This window comes from Colletotrichum costaricense, assembly GCF_030867565.1.
Source record: "Colletotrichum costaricense strain IMI 309622 chromosome Unknown Scaffold_11.1, whole genome shotgun sequence".
NCBI classification, from domain to species: domain Eukaryota; kingdom Fungi; phylum Ascomycota; class Sordariomycetes; order Glomerellales; family Glomerellaceae; genus Colletotrichum; species Colletotrichum costaricense.
This window is the reverse complement of record NW_026848240.1, coordinates 1331740-1351135: the sequence shown is the minus strand read 5'-3', so window position 1 is coordinate 1351135 and position 19396 is coordinate 1331740. Positions and strand designations below refer to the sequence as shown.

General features: G+C 49.1%; 7 protein-coding genes across 7 annotated transcripts; 4 read left to right on the top strand and 3 right to left on the bottom strand.

Annotated features, from left to right (window-relative positions):
• Positions 1-1309: 1309 nt before the first annotated feature.
• CCOS01_10805 (uncharacterized protein) lies at positions 1310-1989 on the top strand (the record flags this gene model as incomplete). The annotated part of the gene is made up of 2 exons (XM_060458959.1): positions 1310-1490; positions 1547-1989. The coding sequence occupies 2 exons, from the start codon at positions 1310-1312 to the stop codon at positions 1987-1989; spliced, it is 624 nt and encodes a 207-aa protein (XP_060310761.1).
• An 863-nt stretch (positions 1990-2852) lies between these two features.
• Positions 2853-3813, top strand: CCOS01_10804 (uncharacterized protein; the record flags this gene model as incomplete). The annotated part of the gene is made up of 2 exons (XM_060458958.1): positions 2853-2888; positions 2944-3813. 2 exons carry the CDS (start codon positions 2853-2855, stop codon positions 3811-3813), a joined length of 906 nt encoding a protein of 301 aa, XP_060310760.1.
• Positions 3814-6057: 2244 nt separating this feature from the next.
• On the top strand, positions 6058-7113 carry CCOS01_10803 (uncharacterized protein; the record flags this gene model as incomplete). Its single annotated transcript, XM_060458957.1, has 1 exon — positions 6058-7113. The coding sequence occupies one exon, from the start codon at positions 6058-6060 to the stop codon at positions 7111-7113; it is 1056 nt and encodes a 351-aa protein (XP_060310759.1).
• A 663-nt stretch (positions 7114-7776) lies between these two features.
• CCOS01_10802 (uncharacterized protein) lies at positions 7777-8318 on the bottom strand (the record flags this gene model as incomplete). The annotated part of the gene is made up of 2 exons (XM_060458956.1): positions 7777-7959; positions 8151-8318. The coding sequence occupies 2 exons, from the start codon at positions 8316-8318 to the stop codon at positions 7777-7779; spliced, it is 351 nt and encodes a 116-aa protein (XP_060310758.1).
• Positions 8319-11437: 3119 nt separating this feature from the next.
• CCOS01_10801 (uncharacterized protein) lies at positions 11438-13439 on the bottom strand (the record flags this gene model as incomplete). The annotated part of the gene is made up of 7 exons (XM_060458955.1): positions 11438-11474; positions 11530-11603; positions 11670-11699; positions 11757-11996; positions 12175-12226; positions 12282-13114; positions 13188-13439. The coding sequence occupies 7 exons, from the start codon at positions 13437-13439 to the stop codon at positions 11438-11440; spliced, it is 1518 nt and encodes a 505-aa protein (XP_060310757.1).
• Positions 13440-14754: 1315 nt separating this feature from the next.
• Positions 14755-15865, top strand: CCOS01_10800 (uncharacterized protein; the record flags this gene model as incomplete). Its single annotated transcript, XM_060458954.1, has 2 exons — positions 14755-14989; positions 15048-15865. 2 exons carry the CDS (start codon positions 14755-14757, stop codon positions 15863-15865), a joined length of 1053 nt encoding a protein of 350 aa, XP_060310756.1.
• Positions 15866-16899: 1034 nt separating this feature from the next.
• Positions 16900-18500, bottom strand: CCOS01_10799 (uncharacterized protein; the record flags this gene model as incomplete). Its single annotated transcript, XM_060458953.1, has 3 exons — positions 16900-17101; positions 17153-18273; positions 18321-18500. The coding sequence occupies 3 exons, from the start codon at positions 18498-18500 to the stop codon at positions 16900-16902; spliced, it is 1503 nt and encodes a 500-aa protein (XP_060310755.1).
• Between the last annotated feature and the right edge of the window lie 896 nt (positions 18501-19396).

The following is a 19396-nucleotide window of genomic DNA, read 5'->3' as shown; positions in this document are numbered from 1 at the left end:
GTGGCTGAATTCCCCTGTTTCTCGCATCGCATCGGAAAGGACATAGGTCCTTGGACAAAGACCCGCCAAATTAATCCCGTCCGCATCTACGGAGGGCCGGGCACTGGTGTTTCCCCGATGACCGCCGGGGTGATCAACGGACTAGGGCTATCGGGGCAATGGAAACAATGCCGCAGTGTTACGGAAAGCCACGCTAGCTGTCGGCGCCCCTGGTTTCACTCTTGTGCCATTTTCTGGCTCTAGGAAGCGAGCGGCCGGCGGACATGCAAGCTTGACGGAGCATCGGATGCATGGTGGGTAGAAAGCAGACGTACCCTTGAGCGAGGTGCGAAAGCGATCAACTAGAATCCGACGGGATGGCAGTGCCGAAGAGCGCGGACCATGTCAAGTCAAGCAAACAGGGTGTTGAAATGTTTCCCGTCTCCTCCTTGTATGTTTATGAAACTTAGACTTTGCGGAGGTCCTTCGTCGATCCCCCACCTCATCGCCGCTTTGTCCGCCGTGTGGTTTCGAAAGCATCGGATACCCCAAAACGGCAAGCTTCTCTTTGCGAAGTCTGCCACTGATTCTTGTCTGTTCCCTTCTATCATTTCAACGTCATAGCCCGCATGCTGCACCGTCTGTGTTCTGACTTGCAGTAGTCTCACAAGAGATGCAGAGCTTACCTCCCGCTCCCTATAAGGCAAGTGACTACCCTTGTCAAGTTCGTCTGAAGTTTTGAAGGAATGCTTGAAACCTCTTATTCGGTATTTCTACTCCGTCATTCTATTTGACAGCGCTATCTCGCAACTAGAAACATCGCGGAAGAGCTAAGGCCCTGGGTTCGCAATGGCGCCAACGACGCGGCTCGGGGGCCCAGAGCTATGTTTCCTTCCAGAATATCGCCATATTTGGCAACCCCACAGCAGTACAGCCGCAACCTTGACTCCGGATAGCATGATCTTTGACATTGAGGGTCCAGGCGTGGATGGCCTGACGTGGTGGCAGCCGCGGGAGTCCCCAAAACGGACATAGGATGTGGCACTCCACCGAAAGCCGCCGGGCCGTAGTGTCGTGCCGTAAGATCACTGTCGGACTCTCGCCTTCGATGTCATGCACCCAGAAAATACCATTGTATTGGAAAGCGGCTCCGAAGAACACGGGCCCGAGTTGATCAGTATATAACCAACCTTCAATCACCTCCAGCAGAGATTTTAGATCATCATCATCAATTATCAACAATCACATCCACATAATCAAAGAAAACCTCTGCAATCATCATCAAATAACTTCAACTCTACTCAGTCCATCTAAATCAAATACCATCAACATGTCTGCACCACCTGCCGGAGGCGTCACTGAGCGCATGATCATCCCCGTGAAGGGTACCAAGGAGGACTGGAAGGAACCTCTCAAGACCTACCTCCTCGCCCTGAAGACCCAAGACGGCTACCTTCGCACACGATGGGGACCTTGGTCCGAGAACGAGCAGGTTCTTGATCTCATTTCTGGTAAGTCCACATTCAGTGTGCCTTTGTGACTAGGACACTTCTAATTCTTACTGTAGGCTGGAAGTCAAAGGAGTCCCGCGACAGCTTCTTCGCGTCTTCTGAGTGTGCAAAGGCGATGGAGGAATTTAAGACAGTTATGACCGGCCCAGTCAAGTCGTACTTCATCAAGTTCGTCCCGTACGCACCCAGAGCCGCCATCGACTCTCCCATCGCCGAGACTATCACTATCAGCGGCTCCACCATGTCTGAGGACGACATGAGAGCTCAGTTCGAGAAGGTCCGCGGCATGGATGGCTTCAATGACTTTGCCAGCGGTTTTTCAACCGAAGAGGTTGATGGTTGTGGCAAGGTCTTCGTCGCGGCTCTGGGATGGGAGAGTCTGGAGAAGAGCAGAGCCGCCGATAAGTCTGTGTACATTCCTGCCAGCGGCAAGGTTGAGTCTCACCACGTCAACTTCCACTACCCCATCAAGGGCTTCTCTGTAACCAACACCCACTAGATGAGGTATCCACGATGCAGTTTGATTGGAATACCTAGACGGATCATTGGTCGATAGCGATAGTCCAGCAGTTTGCAATTAACTTTTCTGAAGCCATAATTTGGAGTGATAGTTGCTTCGTGTTGAGATTGCCAAGATTTCGTCTAACCTATGTAGTACCCGTAGGACATGAGTACTGGAACCATGCGTGTGGTGAATGGGCCAAGAGGAAGCATCTAGGAAATCCCCGATGCTTTTTCAGATGCCAAGACAAATCTCAGGCTTGTCCCATGCACTGAGGTTGATCTCTCGCGCACGTATTCTCGCATAAGGGAACTGGATTCCCTTCCCATAGAACCTCTGCCGTGACATAAGTTCAAGTGGCCGGCTAGCCCGTGATACATCGGACGGTCTGAGACAGACGCGGATGGAAATATGCATCGAACCACGAGAATTATCTGCCCCGATAGAAGTGTGTGCGTTCAAAGAGTGACGTTGCGTGACATACAACAAGGTTACGCAACTTGTGCTCGGACTTGGGGCGGGAGGATGCGTCTGTCAAACCGGGGGTCCGGCCCAATGGTCAATCTTACACATAGTGGGCGGACGGTGTCTTCGAGACTCAGGTACCACGACTTCTCACATTTAACGTCTTGAATGCGTGGTTGCTGACGCGGTTGATGCCTCCCTCGGGTGACCGAAGTGCGCCCTATTTCGATGGGCGCGAGCCCTCCCTCGAAATTCTGTGTATCAAACTCGCGGCATAAATACTTCTTCAGAGATGGAGGCGGCTCTGATACGCCAAATCAACATCGATATAGGATCTTGGACTGATCTGCCCATCTGAGTTCTCCTACTTCATACTAGTGTCAACACTTTTCAACATGATGCCTAAGATTCAGAAAGTCGCCGTCGCAGGAGTAAGCTCGTGTTCAAGCTTCGTCTAGGCAAATGGTCCGTAACTAACAATGCAAGGCAACTGGTAATGTGGGAAGACCAACTCTGAAAGCACTGCTTGCAGATGGTTTTGATGTGACTGTCTTGGTCCGCAAACAGGGCATTTTCCCTGACGGTGTACATGTCAAGGTCGTCGACTTCACTTCTTTTGATGCTATTAGAGATGCTTTACAGGGCCACCAGGCTTTTGTGGACTGCACTCTTGTTCACGACGATACTCCAACGAGATTGATAGATGCTGCCGCTGCAGCTCGAGTGTATCGTTTCATTCCATCAGACTTCAGCCTGGATTTCAACAACCGCAACGTCCACTCGGTGCCCGTCTTCTTCAAGAAAGATATGAATGACATGCACTTACTGAAGAAATGTGAAGAGACCGGAATGACTTGGAGTGTTATCTGCAATGGAGCGTTCCTAGATTGGAACCTTCGGACCGGCTTCTTGAACATCGACATCTACAACAAGAAAGTTGACTATATCAACGAAGGGGAGAATGTTCACGTCTGGACTACGCTCGAATCAACTGGCAAAGCCGTTTCAAGGGCCTTGCTCCACCCAGTGGAGACTGAAAACAGGCCTGTTCACGTGCATTCTGTCAACAAAAGCCAAAAGCAGATGGTGGACCTGTGCAAGGAAGCGTTGGGGACTGACGGTTGGACTGAGTCAAAGTCAAATATGGACCAAGTCTTTGCTGGAGCCTTGAAAGAGTTCCAGGCGGGTAACTACAGCATGAAGGTTTTTGGCGACATGATACGCTATGCGAACTCTAGGCCGGACTTCTCTGGCCCTTGGCCCAAAGACGATAACCCTATGCTTGGAGTCAAAGAGATGTCGGACGATGAGGTGAAGACTCTAATTAAGTCTATTGCTACAGAAAAGACAGGCTAGTGAGGTATATGCTCTGCGGGTTATCAATAGTCGATATAGTATGCCTCCATTCGAATAAATCTCAGGCCACTTCATTTGAGTATGAGAGCTTTCATGAATCAAGAAGGAGGATTGGCAATCCGTCAAAGGGCTGTTTCTATTCCTACTGATTACGATGAAGTTCCGACTTTGACACTTAACATGGCGCCACTTGCAGAGTCTTATTCGCCTGGAAAGTTTGAAATTCCACAAAAGAAAACTGATGCCAGATATCTAAAAACGAGGTTTGAATATGAAACCTCTCCCTCTAGAATTAGTTACTGTATGATGTAGGTTATGTGCAGGAGCGCATGTCTTCAATGGTGCTGTTGAGAAAATTGGACATGGAACAATAGAGAAGCGAACAAGGTATCACTTTACCCGTCGTGATAAACTCTTGGTTCTGAATAGCAATCCTCGAAGACCTGAGTGTTTACTTACGAGCTATCGCAAAGGATCTTTGAGTCTGTCCTAAAAACCCTGACTTGTCTCTAAACTTGGAAAACTTGAACGGAGACACCTCGAATGTGTCAAGCAAAGAAAGCAAACCTCTGAAGTTTATGTCTCGCTCAAGAAAGATGTAGTGTCACTAGCAAAGTATCGCAATCTTCATAGGCGGGATCTCAAAGTTTGATATCGTACTAGAGACATGAAGTCAACCCTTTCCATTCAAGCAGTAAATTTCGCGAGTGCAGTCGTAGCGCATGGCTAGTCTCAATTTCCCCAACTCGGAAGCGCAACTCTCATGCAGTCTCTCTCCTGCCATGATCTATTTTAGTCACTAAGCTAGGCTCACGTGTATTACCACTCTCGTGACTCAATTATGCTCCCTCATCAACAATTACTGATTCATGGAGCCTCAATGTAGAAGGATGATGAAACTTTCTGCCCATATTAGAAGGATCGATGAGCAGAAGTCTTGCCCGAAAGTGAATTCGGGCTTTCGACGATAAACGTGAAGATAGATAACTCTATCAGGCTGCGTGCTTTATGTAAAGTTAAGACATGAGTCTAGCACAGGCTAAGCCAAATTCATAATTCGAGTGAAAGCATCAGCGTATGTATTGAGGAGAGCACTTCGGTCTTCCTTTTACGTGATATAAATCCCAGTGCGCTATCAAGCCCAGCTCGAAATGTTTTTAACACTCAATCAAGCATTCGAAAGAGAGTTGACACACAGGTAGATCTTTCTCTATGGAGCATCCATGTAGAAGACAGGATTAGTATCTTGCTTCAAAGTCGAGTTGCTCAAATCGACTTATGTATCCTCGATAGTCCCAGACTTTCCTTAACGGTAAAGCCATATGTGGTTACTCGGCGAACTAGAATTCGATTACAATCCTGCACTTTTCGATCAACACATGTTGGAAACTTTGGGAAGTCTTTCTGTCTCAAGCTAAGCAAAATTTTGCAATGATCTGCAGACAAAGACGTCAGACTCGACCAGAGTAGTCCTCATTTTATTATCCGTGGGCAGAACCCATCCTGCGCTTCAAACGGCCAGATCTCCATAGTGTTTCCGGTCCCCCAGGAAACTTGTTTGCCATCTGAACTCCACAAAGAACAGCTTCGAACCACATCCAGTCTTCTTCCGTGTGAATTCTCCAGAACCAATCACTTGTCCACGCTTCCCCGGCGACTCTGAGGCAACGGAGCAACTCATCAAGCTTGCCATGTCTTTGGGAACCAATAGTTGGAGGCGAGCTGCTTCGACCTTCCTGAAAACCATATTGAGTTTATGCAACCTCGCGGTGTAATCCAAATTCACAGCGACCAGGTAGTGTACGGAGGTTACACACAACTTACCGTCGCCGCCTGCTTCGCCTCCTCTAGAGAGCCGGAGCATCAAACGAGTCAGTAACAAGACCCTGACTGGCTCTGCGATCTTTTTGGTTTCACTGTCGACGCGGATCGGTAGCACCCACACAGCAAATAAGCTTTCTTCGTGGGGTGGTTCCCAAACCTTATTGTGGCAGCACCTGGGGTCATGAACCTGCATATGAGAGTGCAGTCTGTAGCTGGCAGATGAATGGCGCTCGTCTTAAGTACTAGTGAGCATCCTTTTTACCCTACGTAGTAAGGCTGCGTGCGCCGTCGCATCTTCCATCTCGTCTTGATGACGCCGCCGCCACCGCTCGGTTGTGTTCCTCTTGCATAATGCCTTCCCCAAGGTACGAACTACTACTGGCGCCGTCGATTTACCGAGTTGGACTTCTCGACTGAGAGATGGCTGGAGAGACGGGCACCATCTCGGTCTCGCAGGTCCAGGCGATGGTAATGATTGCATTCGCTGCGACCGCATACTACAATACGATCGAAACCTTTTTCTCCATATTCACAACGTTCAAGCGCCGACGAGGAAGATACTTCTGGAGTATGATCGTGTCTAATACTGGCATCAACATCAATGTGATCGCCTTTATTCTGCGGTACTTTGGCTATTACCAGAAAGCGATTTTCGCATCGAGTATCATTATCCCGATCGCTTGGTACTCGATGGTCACAGGCCAGGCCATTGTTCTTTGGTCGCGGCTGCATCTGGTTGTTCACAGCCAGCGGAAGATCCGCTGGATCTTAACGATGATCATCTTCAACGCCGTCACGATGCATATCCCGGAGACGGTGATCTTCTTCCTCGCCAACACTAGCCCCAAGCAATACGTAATGCCCTTTAAGATATACGAAAAGGTCGAACTCGTCGTTTTCACGATCCAGGAGACCATCATCGCATCGCTCTTCCTATACGAAGGCTACAAAAGCCTCAAGCCGTTGAGTGCAATCAAACCAAGGGCTGTTGCAAACATGGTGCGACACTTGGCTTCACTGTTTGCTGTTGTCTTTATACTAGACACAGGCCTGATCATCCTGGAATACAGCGACAAATTCGAGATTCAGACAATGTGCAAGCCATTTGTCTACAGCGTCAAGCTCAAAGTTGAATTCGTCGTGCTCAACAAACTATTGGCGTTCACTCGAATGAGCGCCTGCGACTGTCGAGGCCCCGAGAGCATACCTTCTGCCACGTTGGCTGATAGCAACAACCGGACGAATGGTGAAAACAATGGAATGACGCTGGCACTTCCGGCCATTGAGCAGACAAATGGTTCACTTTCTCCGTTGTGGCAGACAGCGAGGAAGGACTACATCTTTGATGGACGGACGTCTCCGATGAGTACAAGAAGCAGAAGAGGGTTGAGGGAGGGAGATTTAGATATCAGCCCAGAGGAAGACAAAGCGACGGTGTCGATACGTGAGAAGCCATTGGTGACGGACAATAGGTAACTATCGCAGACGAGGGGCAGAAATTTAAAGCTTACAAATCCACCTAGAGCCTTGTTTCTTCCCCTCTTTGGTCAAAGTGGTGCCCATCTCAACATCATGTTCAGTGATTATTATGCTATAGCCATCTTGCAGAGTGAGTGCTTCGATAGTGAACCCAACTTTCTGAACATCGTGGCGTCATAGTGGAAAGCCCATGCCAATGAATAAAGTTGGGATACATAGAATGGGAGGTCTGGCACCCACAGAAAGTCGGAAACGATCGATTCGTCTAAATCAGTGTCTCGAACGTCGTCGAGATGACAAGAAGGCAGTTCCTAAGTGCGCACAGCTGTCCTTGACAATCCAGTAAGAGGCACGTTTTGTCAAGGCTTCGGACAGCCGAATGACGAAGAAGAAATATTCAGATTACTCAATTATTCTAATCAGGACCGGAATTATCCAGGACTGAAGGACTTTCGGTCCAATATTCGCTGGCATCCACTGTGTAGAAAGAGACATTGTCACTTGCCGGACACCTGAACCAGGAAGGGATGACTTCATATTCCCGAAACAGCGGTTCATTGCACTCGACTGCATGGATGGAAGAACTCGAAAACGGATAGTGACGAAGCTAAAACGCGAGACTCCCCACTATTGAGCTCGAGTCACGTCAAGGTTTACCAGCTAGTTACGAGTGACAAGATCAGTGAAGTACTTGGGTCCGATGCCGAGAGCGGCTTCGTCGAGAGGAAGCAACTTTGCGATCCTTAGCCATTCTATAGAACTTTGAATATTGAAAAATCCAGAATCCAGTCTGTTCGCCTTCCAATAAGCTAAAAGTGTAGGCTTATTGAGAAGAGCGGGATTCTACATAACAGTTATGGTTCCGTCCAGCCAGCTATTGAAGAAGCACCAAAGTTATTCCACCATTGAAGCGCATCTCCATGCACCGTAAAGCTTTGAGGGAAATCGAACATCTCTAAGTCGTCTAATATTGAGGTCGCCATGAAACTTGTGTCCTGGCGAGAACCTGACACTTCATCAAGAACATCCCTCACTTGGGGAATGATGGTCGTCCCTAGCCCTTGATGGACAAAGCCCTCTTGATCTGCTCCCGATGGGCTGTGTACCCGAGAGGATGAATAAAGAGACGCATCGAGCAGGATGTCTAGGAAGCGTGCATACCGCACCGACATGTGAATGTCATCCGCGGCTCCTTCGCGCATTGACTTGATGGATTCACGCAAAAGCTGTACATTCTGATGTGCTTCGCTCACGTGTGGATTTATAATTAAGGTGCTCTAGAAGAATTTCAACAGTATCAGTTCTCAGAAGGCGAATTCAAGCTTTCGTGGTTATGACGAGAAGAGGGAAACTAACCCTCAGAAGATGAAGATTGGCGGAGACGATGAACAACCAGCACCGTACAGGGAGATACCGCGTAATGTGTGAGGTTCTGGAAACCCTCGTGAAAATAGAGAGTATGTCACGGCTGGCATCTGCTGCTTTTTTATCCAGTACCGACAGAGCCTGTCTCTTGTCATCAGCCAATGCCATGGAGACATTGTTGTACAGAACGTGGCCAGCCGGGGCGCAGCTATACATGACCATGTAGTGATACTCAAGATCGAGGCATGTGGTTAGCAACTCGGATTGGTCTGCCCTTAGATTCTCGTGGCTCCTTCTCCAACGCGATAACGCTCTGTCTACATGCTGTACTTCAGGTAGGATGTCGGCACTAGGTGGTGTTGATACTCCCGGTTTCCGAAGGGACTGAAGGAGTGTACGCAATCTTCTTGTCTCGTTAAAAAGTTCGTAGTAACTCTCCCAGAGAGCGCTGTCGGGAAGCAGGCTAGCGAAGGTCGTTGAGAATCGGTAACGTACTGCCTCGCGCTGGCTTTCGGGCAAAAGCGGGCGCAACCCCAAACGCAAGCTCAAGTGTTCATCGGTTAAATATATGAAAACACAATTTAGCTGGTTCCATTGCTGCCGCAAAGTATCTTTAGCAGACTGCGTTGTCGATTTGAGCGGTTCTTTGTTTGTGCTTTGTTGATCGTAATCAAAACAACAGCCTTCTTGAGCCAGAGCTATGGCATTCGAGAGAAGCATCCTGCAACATGTCAAAGGTCCGTGGCCAACTATGAGAAGAGAAAGGTTTGAAACTCAAACTTGGTATAATGTAGCACTTACCATGACATCTTATTGCTTCTATAAGCAGGAGCGACAATATTGAGGTCTTCGAGGAGCGTTGCCATGCCGTATCTTTGCTGGCTCGTCAACGAAGTATGCTGTCCCGATTGTGTACCCAGCGGTTCTCTTTGCAACAAGTTTTGAGATCCCGTGACATTACTTTCAGGTTCCTCGTCATTGCTGAATGCGACTGTATTGTTGATTGCCTTGGGATGCCATTCAATTAGTAGTAACATGGATGCAACGGCACCAGGGGTACGTGTGTATGATGAGCCCCAGAGAGCTGACTGCAAATACTGCTGACAAATCTTCCATGTCTGCCAGTGTATTCTTTCTGAACGAATCTCACCGTGGAGCCCGGAGAGTACGTGGTAGCGGGATGAGATCGTGATGAGTGTAAGAACTAGCAGTGGCTCCTCGATCGGTAAGATGCCATACCGCTCACGATCCCGGTAGAATGGAGGTACGACAGGACGTATCGACCATATGATACTAAAATAGAAGTCGAGATACTCGATCAATTCAGTCTTGCTTAAAATTCGTCTTTTGATCAGAACGAACCGTTCCCAGTCGGAAGTTCCGCTTGGCATGGTGGGTACGATTGATGCTTGACTTTGGCAAGTCACCGTTTGGGGCGTTACCTCGTAGTCCTTGCATTGTTGACTAGCAGCAGTGAACGTAAGTAAGTCCAGGTCATCGGCTGTGTTGTGCAGATGGGCTGAGATAATCCTCCTACGTGCGGATGGCTGCGAAGCTGGTGGAGACGGCTCGATGGGTGAAGGCTCACATTGGAACACTCCAGCGTCAGCCGCGGCTCTCTCAAGGTCACTGGGACAGTCGCCACCACTACCAACGTTGATGGAGCCGGTTGCATTTGCTTTGTTGTTGAGGTTGCCTATGGAGGCTGGTGAAATTGATGGGTCTCGGGGCGGCTGATGTCTTGGGCGCCTGCGGGATGCGTTCCTCGTGCTCCGCATTACGCACTCTCGTCCGTCGAGCTCACATCGCTGGCATGGCTGAGACTGGCCTGAGGGGTTGGCAACACAGCGAGTTTTGCGCTTGCGGCACGTCTCGCACGATAAGTATGCCCTGCGTATCTTTGAGTTGGGCGGAGACGCTGCCCTGTTGGGCGGTTGAAATTGAAGGCTACCTCGACTGTCGGAGGACATATTTTGAGTTGCACAACTCTTATCAATAATTATGACCTCGCAATGATGGAGACGGGAACAACATGTGAGAATGAAAGCGTGTAAGAAATACAATGATGCTGATATGGGCTGGGAGTATGAATCCGTCGAATGACACAAGCGTGGTTACTGACTTCTTGCTCAACAGATGGTTGATAGCGGCAGGGGGAGATTTTCGCAGGAACTTGCTTGGAGGAGGGATGCGGGGTTTCTTATACTCACCTCACTCAGTGAACTAGTGGATTGGTAGGTAGAGATGTACCCCTCGGTTGTGGACCCACCCACTGACCTTGAAAGTGCTGGTCTATAACGTTCCACCACTACCTATGTTAACGACCCTCGGAGAGAGCATCTCGATCTTCTCTGTACGGTCTGGGCATCTAGACCACATTCTGATCTGCAGCGACTTTTGAGAGAGCACGAAAGACACATACGGAAAGTACTGGATCGACCAAAGGGGCACGGCGTCTACTGTTGCAAAATGCGAATTCCACATTCAGAAGGTCAAGTATCTCGGCCGGATCGTGGGAATCAATGGAAGCAGGATGTAGTCTGGAAAGGATCCAGCAATACTCAGTTGGGCGACACCAGTATACGTCAATGATGTTCAAAGCATTCTCGTATTAGCAAACTCCTATCGAAGGTCCGTCAAGGACTTCGCGAAGAATGCATCACCACTGACGAAGCTTGAGAAGAAGAATATAACATTCGCGTGTGATGCTGGTTGGAAAGATGCGTCCCAATGGCCTTGAAAAAGCCTTCAAACCAGCACTCATCCTCAAACATTCCTACCCAGAGAAAGCTAGAACGATGGAATACGATTCATGGGACTATTTCAACGCTGGCTATTCGTCACAGCCAGATGACTCACCCCAGCGACCGAAATACTCTCAAAGGAACGACCTCTCATTGCGGTCTATGAAGTCTAAGTATGTCACACGTGGTTTCAGAGGAGCCAACTTCCAACTTTATTCATCAAATATCTTCCCAGGATTCATGAGCCAGCTAGATTTTCATGTCAGCAAAGGCGTTGCAACAACTCATACTTTGCGTAACTCACTGAGGATCCAAGCGACCTTTGATAGCCTTCATTACCCCAATTGTATCAGAGCCCAATTCTTCAAGTAAGCAATGCTACGGCGGCTTTTAGTATCACTTCATCATGTGTCGTTGGCATTCCATGAGTGCGCGCCGACATACCTTCTTCCCAATGCCGATGCCATGTTCGCCCTGTTTGCGTATCAGAGCTGAACAAATTTCAGGCACAACAATTGTCCGACGTCTTACCGACACAGTTCCTTCCATCTCTAAAGCTTTGTGCATCATTCCATTTATGAAGCCCTTCACGTTCGCCACGTCCGATGGTCTCTTCGGATCATACATGATCATCTGATGGAAGTTGCCGTCACCAACGTGACCAAGTACGCTGGAGAAGAGGCCCATCTGCATTGCATCGTTTTTGGATTCCTCTTCTATACCCGTCAGCTTTGCATGCGAAAATTGAGACAGGCGAATTCGGTACGCTACCTATCATTTGTGCCATACGTGAGATTGGAACTGCTACATCGGTGGACCAGATTTCCGTACCCTCCGGGCGGGCAGCAAGGCAAGCCCAAAGAGCTTGTTTGCGAGCGGACCACAAAGAGTCCATGTCTTCTTTCTTCTTCGCAGAGAGAAATGTCTGGCACTTGGAAGAACTACTGACGCTCTTTGCCAACCGAACACTGTCCTCGATGTTTTGTTGCGAACCTGAAAACCTAGTGTGCTTCGTCAGTTTGAAATAACTGTGATCGGGTGTGAAGAACCACGAACTTAAGAAACAGAGTCGGTAACTCTTCCCACATCTTTCCTCCCACCCCACCGCTCTTGTTTATGACTTTCATCTGTTCATCATCCATCAGTTCGCAAGCGGCGAGGTTGATGCCTTTGCGAATCATCTTGGACGCCGCGTCCGCAGCATCCTTTACAGTTAAAAATGTAGCGGTTGCCACACTGTAGTCAGATGGTACAACCGCTAGTTTTAGGGTTGCCTCCGTGATAATTCCAAGTGTGCCTTCGGATCCGGTAAATAGGCCGTTCAGGTTGTAACCAGCTGAAGTCTTGCGCGGCCGACGCCTGGTCTTAATGATAGAGCCGTCCGCTAGTACAATAGTCAAACTTAGAACATAGTCCTTCATCGTGCCATATCTCATGGCATTGGTTCCACTACAGTTCGTTGCAATCATGCCACCAATCTGTGCCGTTGGGCTAGGATCGAGAGGCAAGAACAACCCACTTGCCTTAAGTTCGTTGCTTTCGTTAAGTTGAGTCCAGTTTACGCCAGCCTGCACAGTCACATCCAAGTCGTCTGGGTGAAACTCCACAATCTTGTCCATAAGGGATAAGTCAATGCAGACCCCGGGGTGTGTGGAGGAAAAGTTGCCCTCTACACTGGAACCCGCGCCGTATGGTACCATTGGGATTCTGTAGCGGGAACAAATCTTGACTATACGGGCCACATCCTGCGTACTCGTTGGACGTACGACAGCTTTCGGCCTGACGGATGAGTTGGATGTCGACCACTCTGAATATCCGTGCTCTTCTATATCGTCTTCGTCCGTGCCCACCGAAGCGTCTCCGAGTTCTTGGCGAATTTGTGCGATTCCCTAATGGTACATCCTTAGTCTCTCAAAATGCAATAAGTCACGTTAATGAGGTGTTGTAGAAGTCGAAACATACTTTCCTTGTAGATGCTGGACTGGCATAGCTTCTAGTCTGCAGTGCGTGGAAATCGCTTCGAGGCCCTTCTGTGCCTTCTGCAAACCACAGGGCAGATCCTGTAGTTCCGATCAAAATTCCAGTGAATGCCCCGGTAGACGAAGAGAAGATTGGTATGGGGCGACAAAGGTCTCCCGCAGGAGCTAGCCCCGTAGGGTGTGCTCTCAACCACTGCGCAACGGAGCGCGTTGATGAGCGCAGAAAGCGTCGCATCGTCAGATTTATGATGGCTAGCCCGTTAACAGTTGAGGAAGAAGGGGAATGAGGAAAGGCAGCTGATGATGGGCAGCAGATCTTAGGTGAGGCAGCTTGTTATTTGGAGTGTATTTGGTCTCAGAGAATACATCTCACCAATTTCATTCTGAAGGTACGGAACAGGATATTGGTTTCTGCGTTGCGTAGAGCGTTGTCTTCGGATATTACGAGAATAGAGTAGTTCCCACGGATATATCTTTATCTATCGGACAGCATTACCTGACACTAGTCTTCATTTCGTGCCGCAAGAAAGCGAGTCTTCGAGTACTTCAAACTGTGGAATGTGAAAATACCTCGGATACTCGGATATTATCAATGCGGTTTAGCGCCTAGCACGTCACCACACCTATCATACCGCGGTCCCCAATAGATAGTGGCAGATTTGGGTCCAGAACGGCAATCATTGTCTCGTGCTTGTTTTGCGTAATCACATCCCTTGCCAGTACAAAAGTACATCCGCCTCCAATGCGTGACTTGGAGACCAAGCCGAAGTGATCAACTATAATTCCACTGCAGAACAGGCAGTCTCAGCAGTGGTTCTACGACATATGTTCGGGACAGCAAGCTGGAGGCATCTGGCTTCAGGGTACTGGGTGCGTTATTTCAACGCAAGGACAGAAACACAAGAAATTGACAACTTCCCAGAAAGCTTAGATTTCCTTGCATTCGCTGGAGAGAATGTCATTCGAGGATTCTTTCTCGACGTATATAGGACTGCTAGATCGACATACTGGTTCTATTTTCACAATCATTTAGCCTCGCTGGACCAGTGCCAATGCTACTACAAAAGTCTACAGAACAGATGTTCCGGCACGTCGAGCTGGGCGCATGGGGTTCAGCTGCCGCTTGCAAGAAATCTTGGCTTCCTAGATCTGAAACCAGACTAGGCTGGCCTGGTCGTCCCGACCGACATCTGGACGAAGTCCTGATCTTGGAATCAGACGAGTATCCACACGTGGAGTTTAGGAGCACGCATACATACGTAGCTACTCCGCCGAATGGGGCTCCAATCCTAGTCTACTTTTGTATCTCGGACACACAGAGAATTCTCGAAAGCATCACCATGCGTTGGCTACAGGCCATATAAGAGTCTGATCAGAGCTGCATTCAAGAAGTATTGCCTACTTGCCAATCCATTCTTGTTTGTACATCTATGTGTTTCACTCCTTTCTTCCACAAAGTCATTCGTTGATCAAGTTTCCTAGTCGTGATCGGCTATCGGACAATCATTTCTTACAAACTTCTTATCTATCTCTCTCCTTCTTTCATCAACATGCGTTCCATACTACCTCTCCTCGCCGGCGTCAGTCTGTCTGCAGCTTGGACCGAACTTCACCATGAGCCATTCATGAACAAGAACGTTGATCCAATTGTCGTTCCAGGCACCTATACTTCGCATATGCACACCTTCTTCGGCAGCGACGCGGTCACCAATATTCTCCCCACCTCGGCTGACCTGCAGAAAGGCTGCTATAGCGGCCAGAATGCCAACGACTTGTCTGTTTACTGTACGTATGACAGCAATTTACCTTGATCTTGCTTCTTTGCATCTGACCCGACTGACAGGGGTCCCCACACTGTACTACGTCGATGGTGACACCTTCACTGAGGTGCCTGTCTTCCGCTTCAGTACCTATTACACCAATGCCTTCGCCGAGATCGCCATCCCCCAGGATTTCGCCATGATCTCCGGCAACGCGTCTGCGCAGACCCAATCCGAGGCCGATCACCCTTCCAACGGATTGGAGTGGTTCTGTGAAGGATCGAACGTGCGTGAATCTGATATCGCCAAATTTCCCACCAGCACTTGCGACCAGCACTTGCAGGTCTCGCTTCGCTTTCCCAACTGCGTCAACCCGGACAACCTCGCTGCATACGACTGGAGCGACGAATCCAACAAGTGTCCTGAGGGCATGAAGGCGATCCCCCAGCTTCGCTATGCTGCCCGGTACAACACCAAAGCTGTCGTGCCCGACGGCTGGAGAGGCGACGCTCCCTTTCAGCTGTCGTGTGGCAGCGCCTCGGGCAACGGATACTGCTTCCACGGCGACTTCATCAACGGCTGGTACGAAGATGCTGCCGAGAACATGCTCGCGTCCGGCGGTGGTGGTTACGAAGATGGCCAGTTCATCAGCGGTGAGCACGGATCTGTTGCGGCTGATTCTAGCTGCACCCCTACTGATCAGGACCCTGACAACGGGACGAGCGACTATCATTCAAGCTTGGAGATGATGAACGGTGGAGCAGCTGTAATCGAGGCCGTGAATGCGACTTCTGTGCCTGTGACCACAGTCGCTCAACCTACCACCTTGGCTCCGGTGTCGACACCTGCGGTGAGCTTGACCTCGGCACGTCGAAGACGGGTCAAGACCATGATTGTCTAGAACCCCTCTTGGGCAAAAGCGCTACTAGACAGCCATAAACACATGCCTTTTGGGGATACGCTAGTCACTGGCCGATGCTTTCCCTGGGCCGTGCTTCTGGGTGGTTTGGGTAGTTCTTGTTGAGTACTCTACGGGCGAGAGTATGTCGGTCGAAGCGACGGTCGAACGGAAGGTCTTACATTTCTCTAGAGCTGGCTCTTGTCTTTAAACTGCCATTCAAGCACTATGACATGATTCAAACACAAACCCTGTTGTTCTCATGCATCAGAATTGACCGATGCAATAGAGTCTATTTATGTGAAGCTCCTCGTCGATCAACCTCGCTTAAATGATGTAGGAGCTAAATCTAGTCTGTCGTTGGTGTTTTTCGACTATATAGTCATAACTCTTGTTTGTTCTGATGAACCGCTCAGGTATACATCTCGAATTTCCGTTACGCATTTTCGTTAGCCGAGATATCCAAGTGAGAAATGAAGAAACCAGGTTAACCTGCCTTCTGAATTTGGTGAATACAAAACAATCAGGCTGCATTATTTACATTAGACGAAATCGATCTCCTTTACCCTCCGTCATGAATTGCATCTTGCACCACTATACGCAAATGTATGAGGAGATGACAAGAAAGTTTACTGGTCTTGAGCTTTACCAAGTTACCAGGGCAGTACTGTTTGACTACTTATCCAGACAATGATTCGCCTCACCGGCCAATGAGAGACTTTGAGTTAAGCTTAAACTAACCCCACCCTGCACCTCCCCCTGGACCACTTGGCGCACTTAACCCTATGAGTACGTACTTACGTAAGTAAGTGCCAAGTACCTTAGTTGCTCAGTACTCCCGTCGCAGTTGTGATTGCAATCAAGTTCAGTGCAGCGGTGTCGTTGTTTTTTCGCAGGTGTGGTAGCGTGAAAGCAGGATTCCGCATACTGAATTACCTCACACGGAGAAAATGAGTTAGCACTAAACTTTGAAGCAAGCCTCATTCTTCTTGTAGCTCTGATATCTCTTCCGAGTACATTCCATTGTTCGCCACAAACTACAGATTATATCTGAAGGATTCGTTCTCCCGATCCGTCCGGTCTTGCAAACCGTGAGACAGCTCCGGTGGACCGTGGACTCTGTCGCGCCTCTTGTTCTCTCGGTCGAGTGCCCATCGGAGCGTGATAGCAACAAAGACACAGACCGCAAAGCAGATCATGATTCCTGTGAATGATTCGTCGTAGCGCGGTGCAAATTTTCTATGACCATTAGCATGCGTACGGTCAGACGTGGTATGCTGATGTACTTACGCGTCAAACATGAGAGGGCCAATGATGTTCCCGAGAGAATAGCCTATAAACGTCCCGGCAGCATACACAGCTTTCTTGGTGTGTCCAGCAACGTTGGACGTGCCCAGGCCAATACACTGAACCCATGCGGATGAGAAGAAGTTGATAAGGTAGAAGCCAAGGATACGACCTGCTCTGTTGGAGTCTGGAAGTTGCCAGATCAAGGAACAACCCAAGATGACAGGAACACATGCTCCTGTAACAACGTAGAACCTAGAGTTGGGAACTCTTCTGCCAATATAACCTGAACTGAGGATACAAATAAAGGCCAGAGCACCAATAGGAAGATTGAGCAGTAGAGATGTAAAGACGTCGAAACCCATGTCCTTGAACACAATGGTCCCGAAAGTCGTCACGGCGCCGGAGCCAGTGCAAGACACAGTAGACAAGACAATGATGCCCCACATTCGATAGTCCAGCAAGGCTTCTCGGAATTGATAGGGCTTGAACTGCTTGTCTTCGGCACCAGCATTGTTCTGTCGGACTCGCTCGAGAAGAAGGCGGCGCTCGGCTTCTGTGAACCCCTTGGCATTCTGAGGGCTGTCGGGAAACAGCCACCAGAGAGCGATACCCCAAGCTAGGGTGGCGAGACCGGCAATGATATACATCCATTGCCAAGAGTTGAGTGCACCTCCCTTGATATGGCCGAGTCCGTAATTGATAAGAGGTGAGACAAGAAGAGATCCGCCGCTGCAAGAATACCACCAGCTGGATCGTGATATCTGCTCTGAGTGGGTGTACCAGAGGCCCACGACAAGCATGAAGATGGGAGATACACCTGCCTCTATGAGACCAAGCATGAAACGGTTGACAAGGAGTCCTGAATAGGATGTACAAGCGGGCGTGCAGAGAATGACGAAAGACCAGGCTACGCAGATAGCCGTGCAGACAATTCGCATCGGGTACCGTTGGGCGAGGAACGAAATTGGATAAGTGCCTGCGATGTATCCAAAATAGAAAATCAAAGAGACCCAAGAATATTTGAGACCGGTGGTGAGCTCTAGATCCTGTCTCAGGCCAAATATGGCGGCCTGGCTGAGGATAGCCTTGTCGTAGTATTGAAGGGCATAAGTGAAGCAGAGCTTACAAAGTTAGATTCAACCGTGACAAGGAAAGGGCCATGACTTACAACAGGCATCAACTTTCGATCGATTTTTCGAAGCAACTTTCTGTTCGTCTTCTCATCGAGTTCCAGGCTACTTCCCATCACTGAGCTGGGAACCCTCTCAAGGTTAACGATAGATGGCTTCCCACCAACACTAGCATATGAGATGGTCTCGTTTTTGTGATCTTCCATATTCGTAGTCATAGTCGCTAAACAGGAGGGGGTAGACGAAAGCTCAGGCAGAAATTTGAGAACAAGAGGCGCGATGAGAGCACGGGCCCGACTAGGATGAAGTTGAAGATTGGGCCGAGCAGAAGTGGGCAGGAACCACGAGTTTAATGTAATCAAGGGTGAGAATATCTGGGATCCAATAACCCCTTATGTTCTACCCCGTATTTACGAATTTGCAGCTTGGGCTAGGTCCTTACTCGGCGTAGCCTCCTGTCCACAAGACGACGCGTCTCAATCCTGGTGAGTGGGGAGTGAGAGCTGGTATGCCAATGTGGCACATTCCTCGATTGGTAATGCAAATTGTCCGAAAACCAATTCGCAACTGTGCCGACCGGATATCTGGGAGGTTAGTTCACTTTCAGAATTTCCGAACCCGCCTTTTGTCGACGGCCTCGGTCTCGATCTCATCCTGACCAAAGCCAAGCTCTATCACTGGCCTCTCCAAAGTCCAAACAATAGCTAGGTAGTTTTGATGTTCCCAAGCAAGGTCGCATGACAGCGATTTTACTAGCGCCATTGCTGAGTTCTCCTCGCTGTCATCATTGCCTTTTCCAGCCTTGTTTGACTATTATAATTCGGCCAACCCTTCCATTGTCATGACCCATGGTGGTAAGGCCACTGAGGATCGGCTGGGCACGAGAAAACGGGGTACCAGTACCCGGCGAATTTTACCCTTCTCAAGACGTGCAGCCTCCAATTGTCTGTTTTGACAAGAGGGACAAGAGGAACGGCGTTGTCGAGATCTACTCCGTCCAGCAAAACCAAGAATTTCCTCTTCGCGTGTACTGCTTTGTTTGCTCGGTAAGTTGTCATGCTTCGGATATTCTCAACGTAGTCTAGCGCCTTATTTTACGCTATTCCGTAACGCG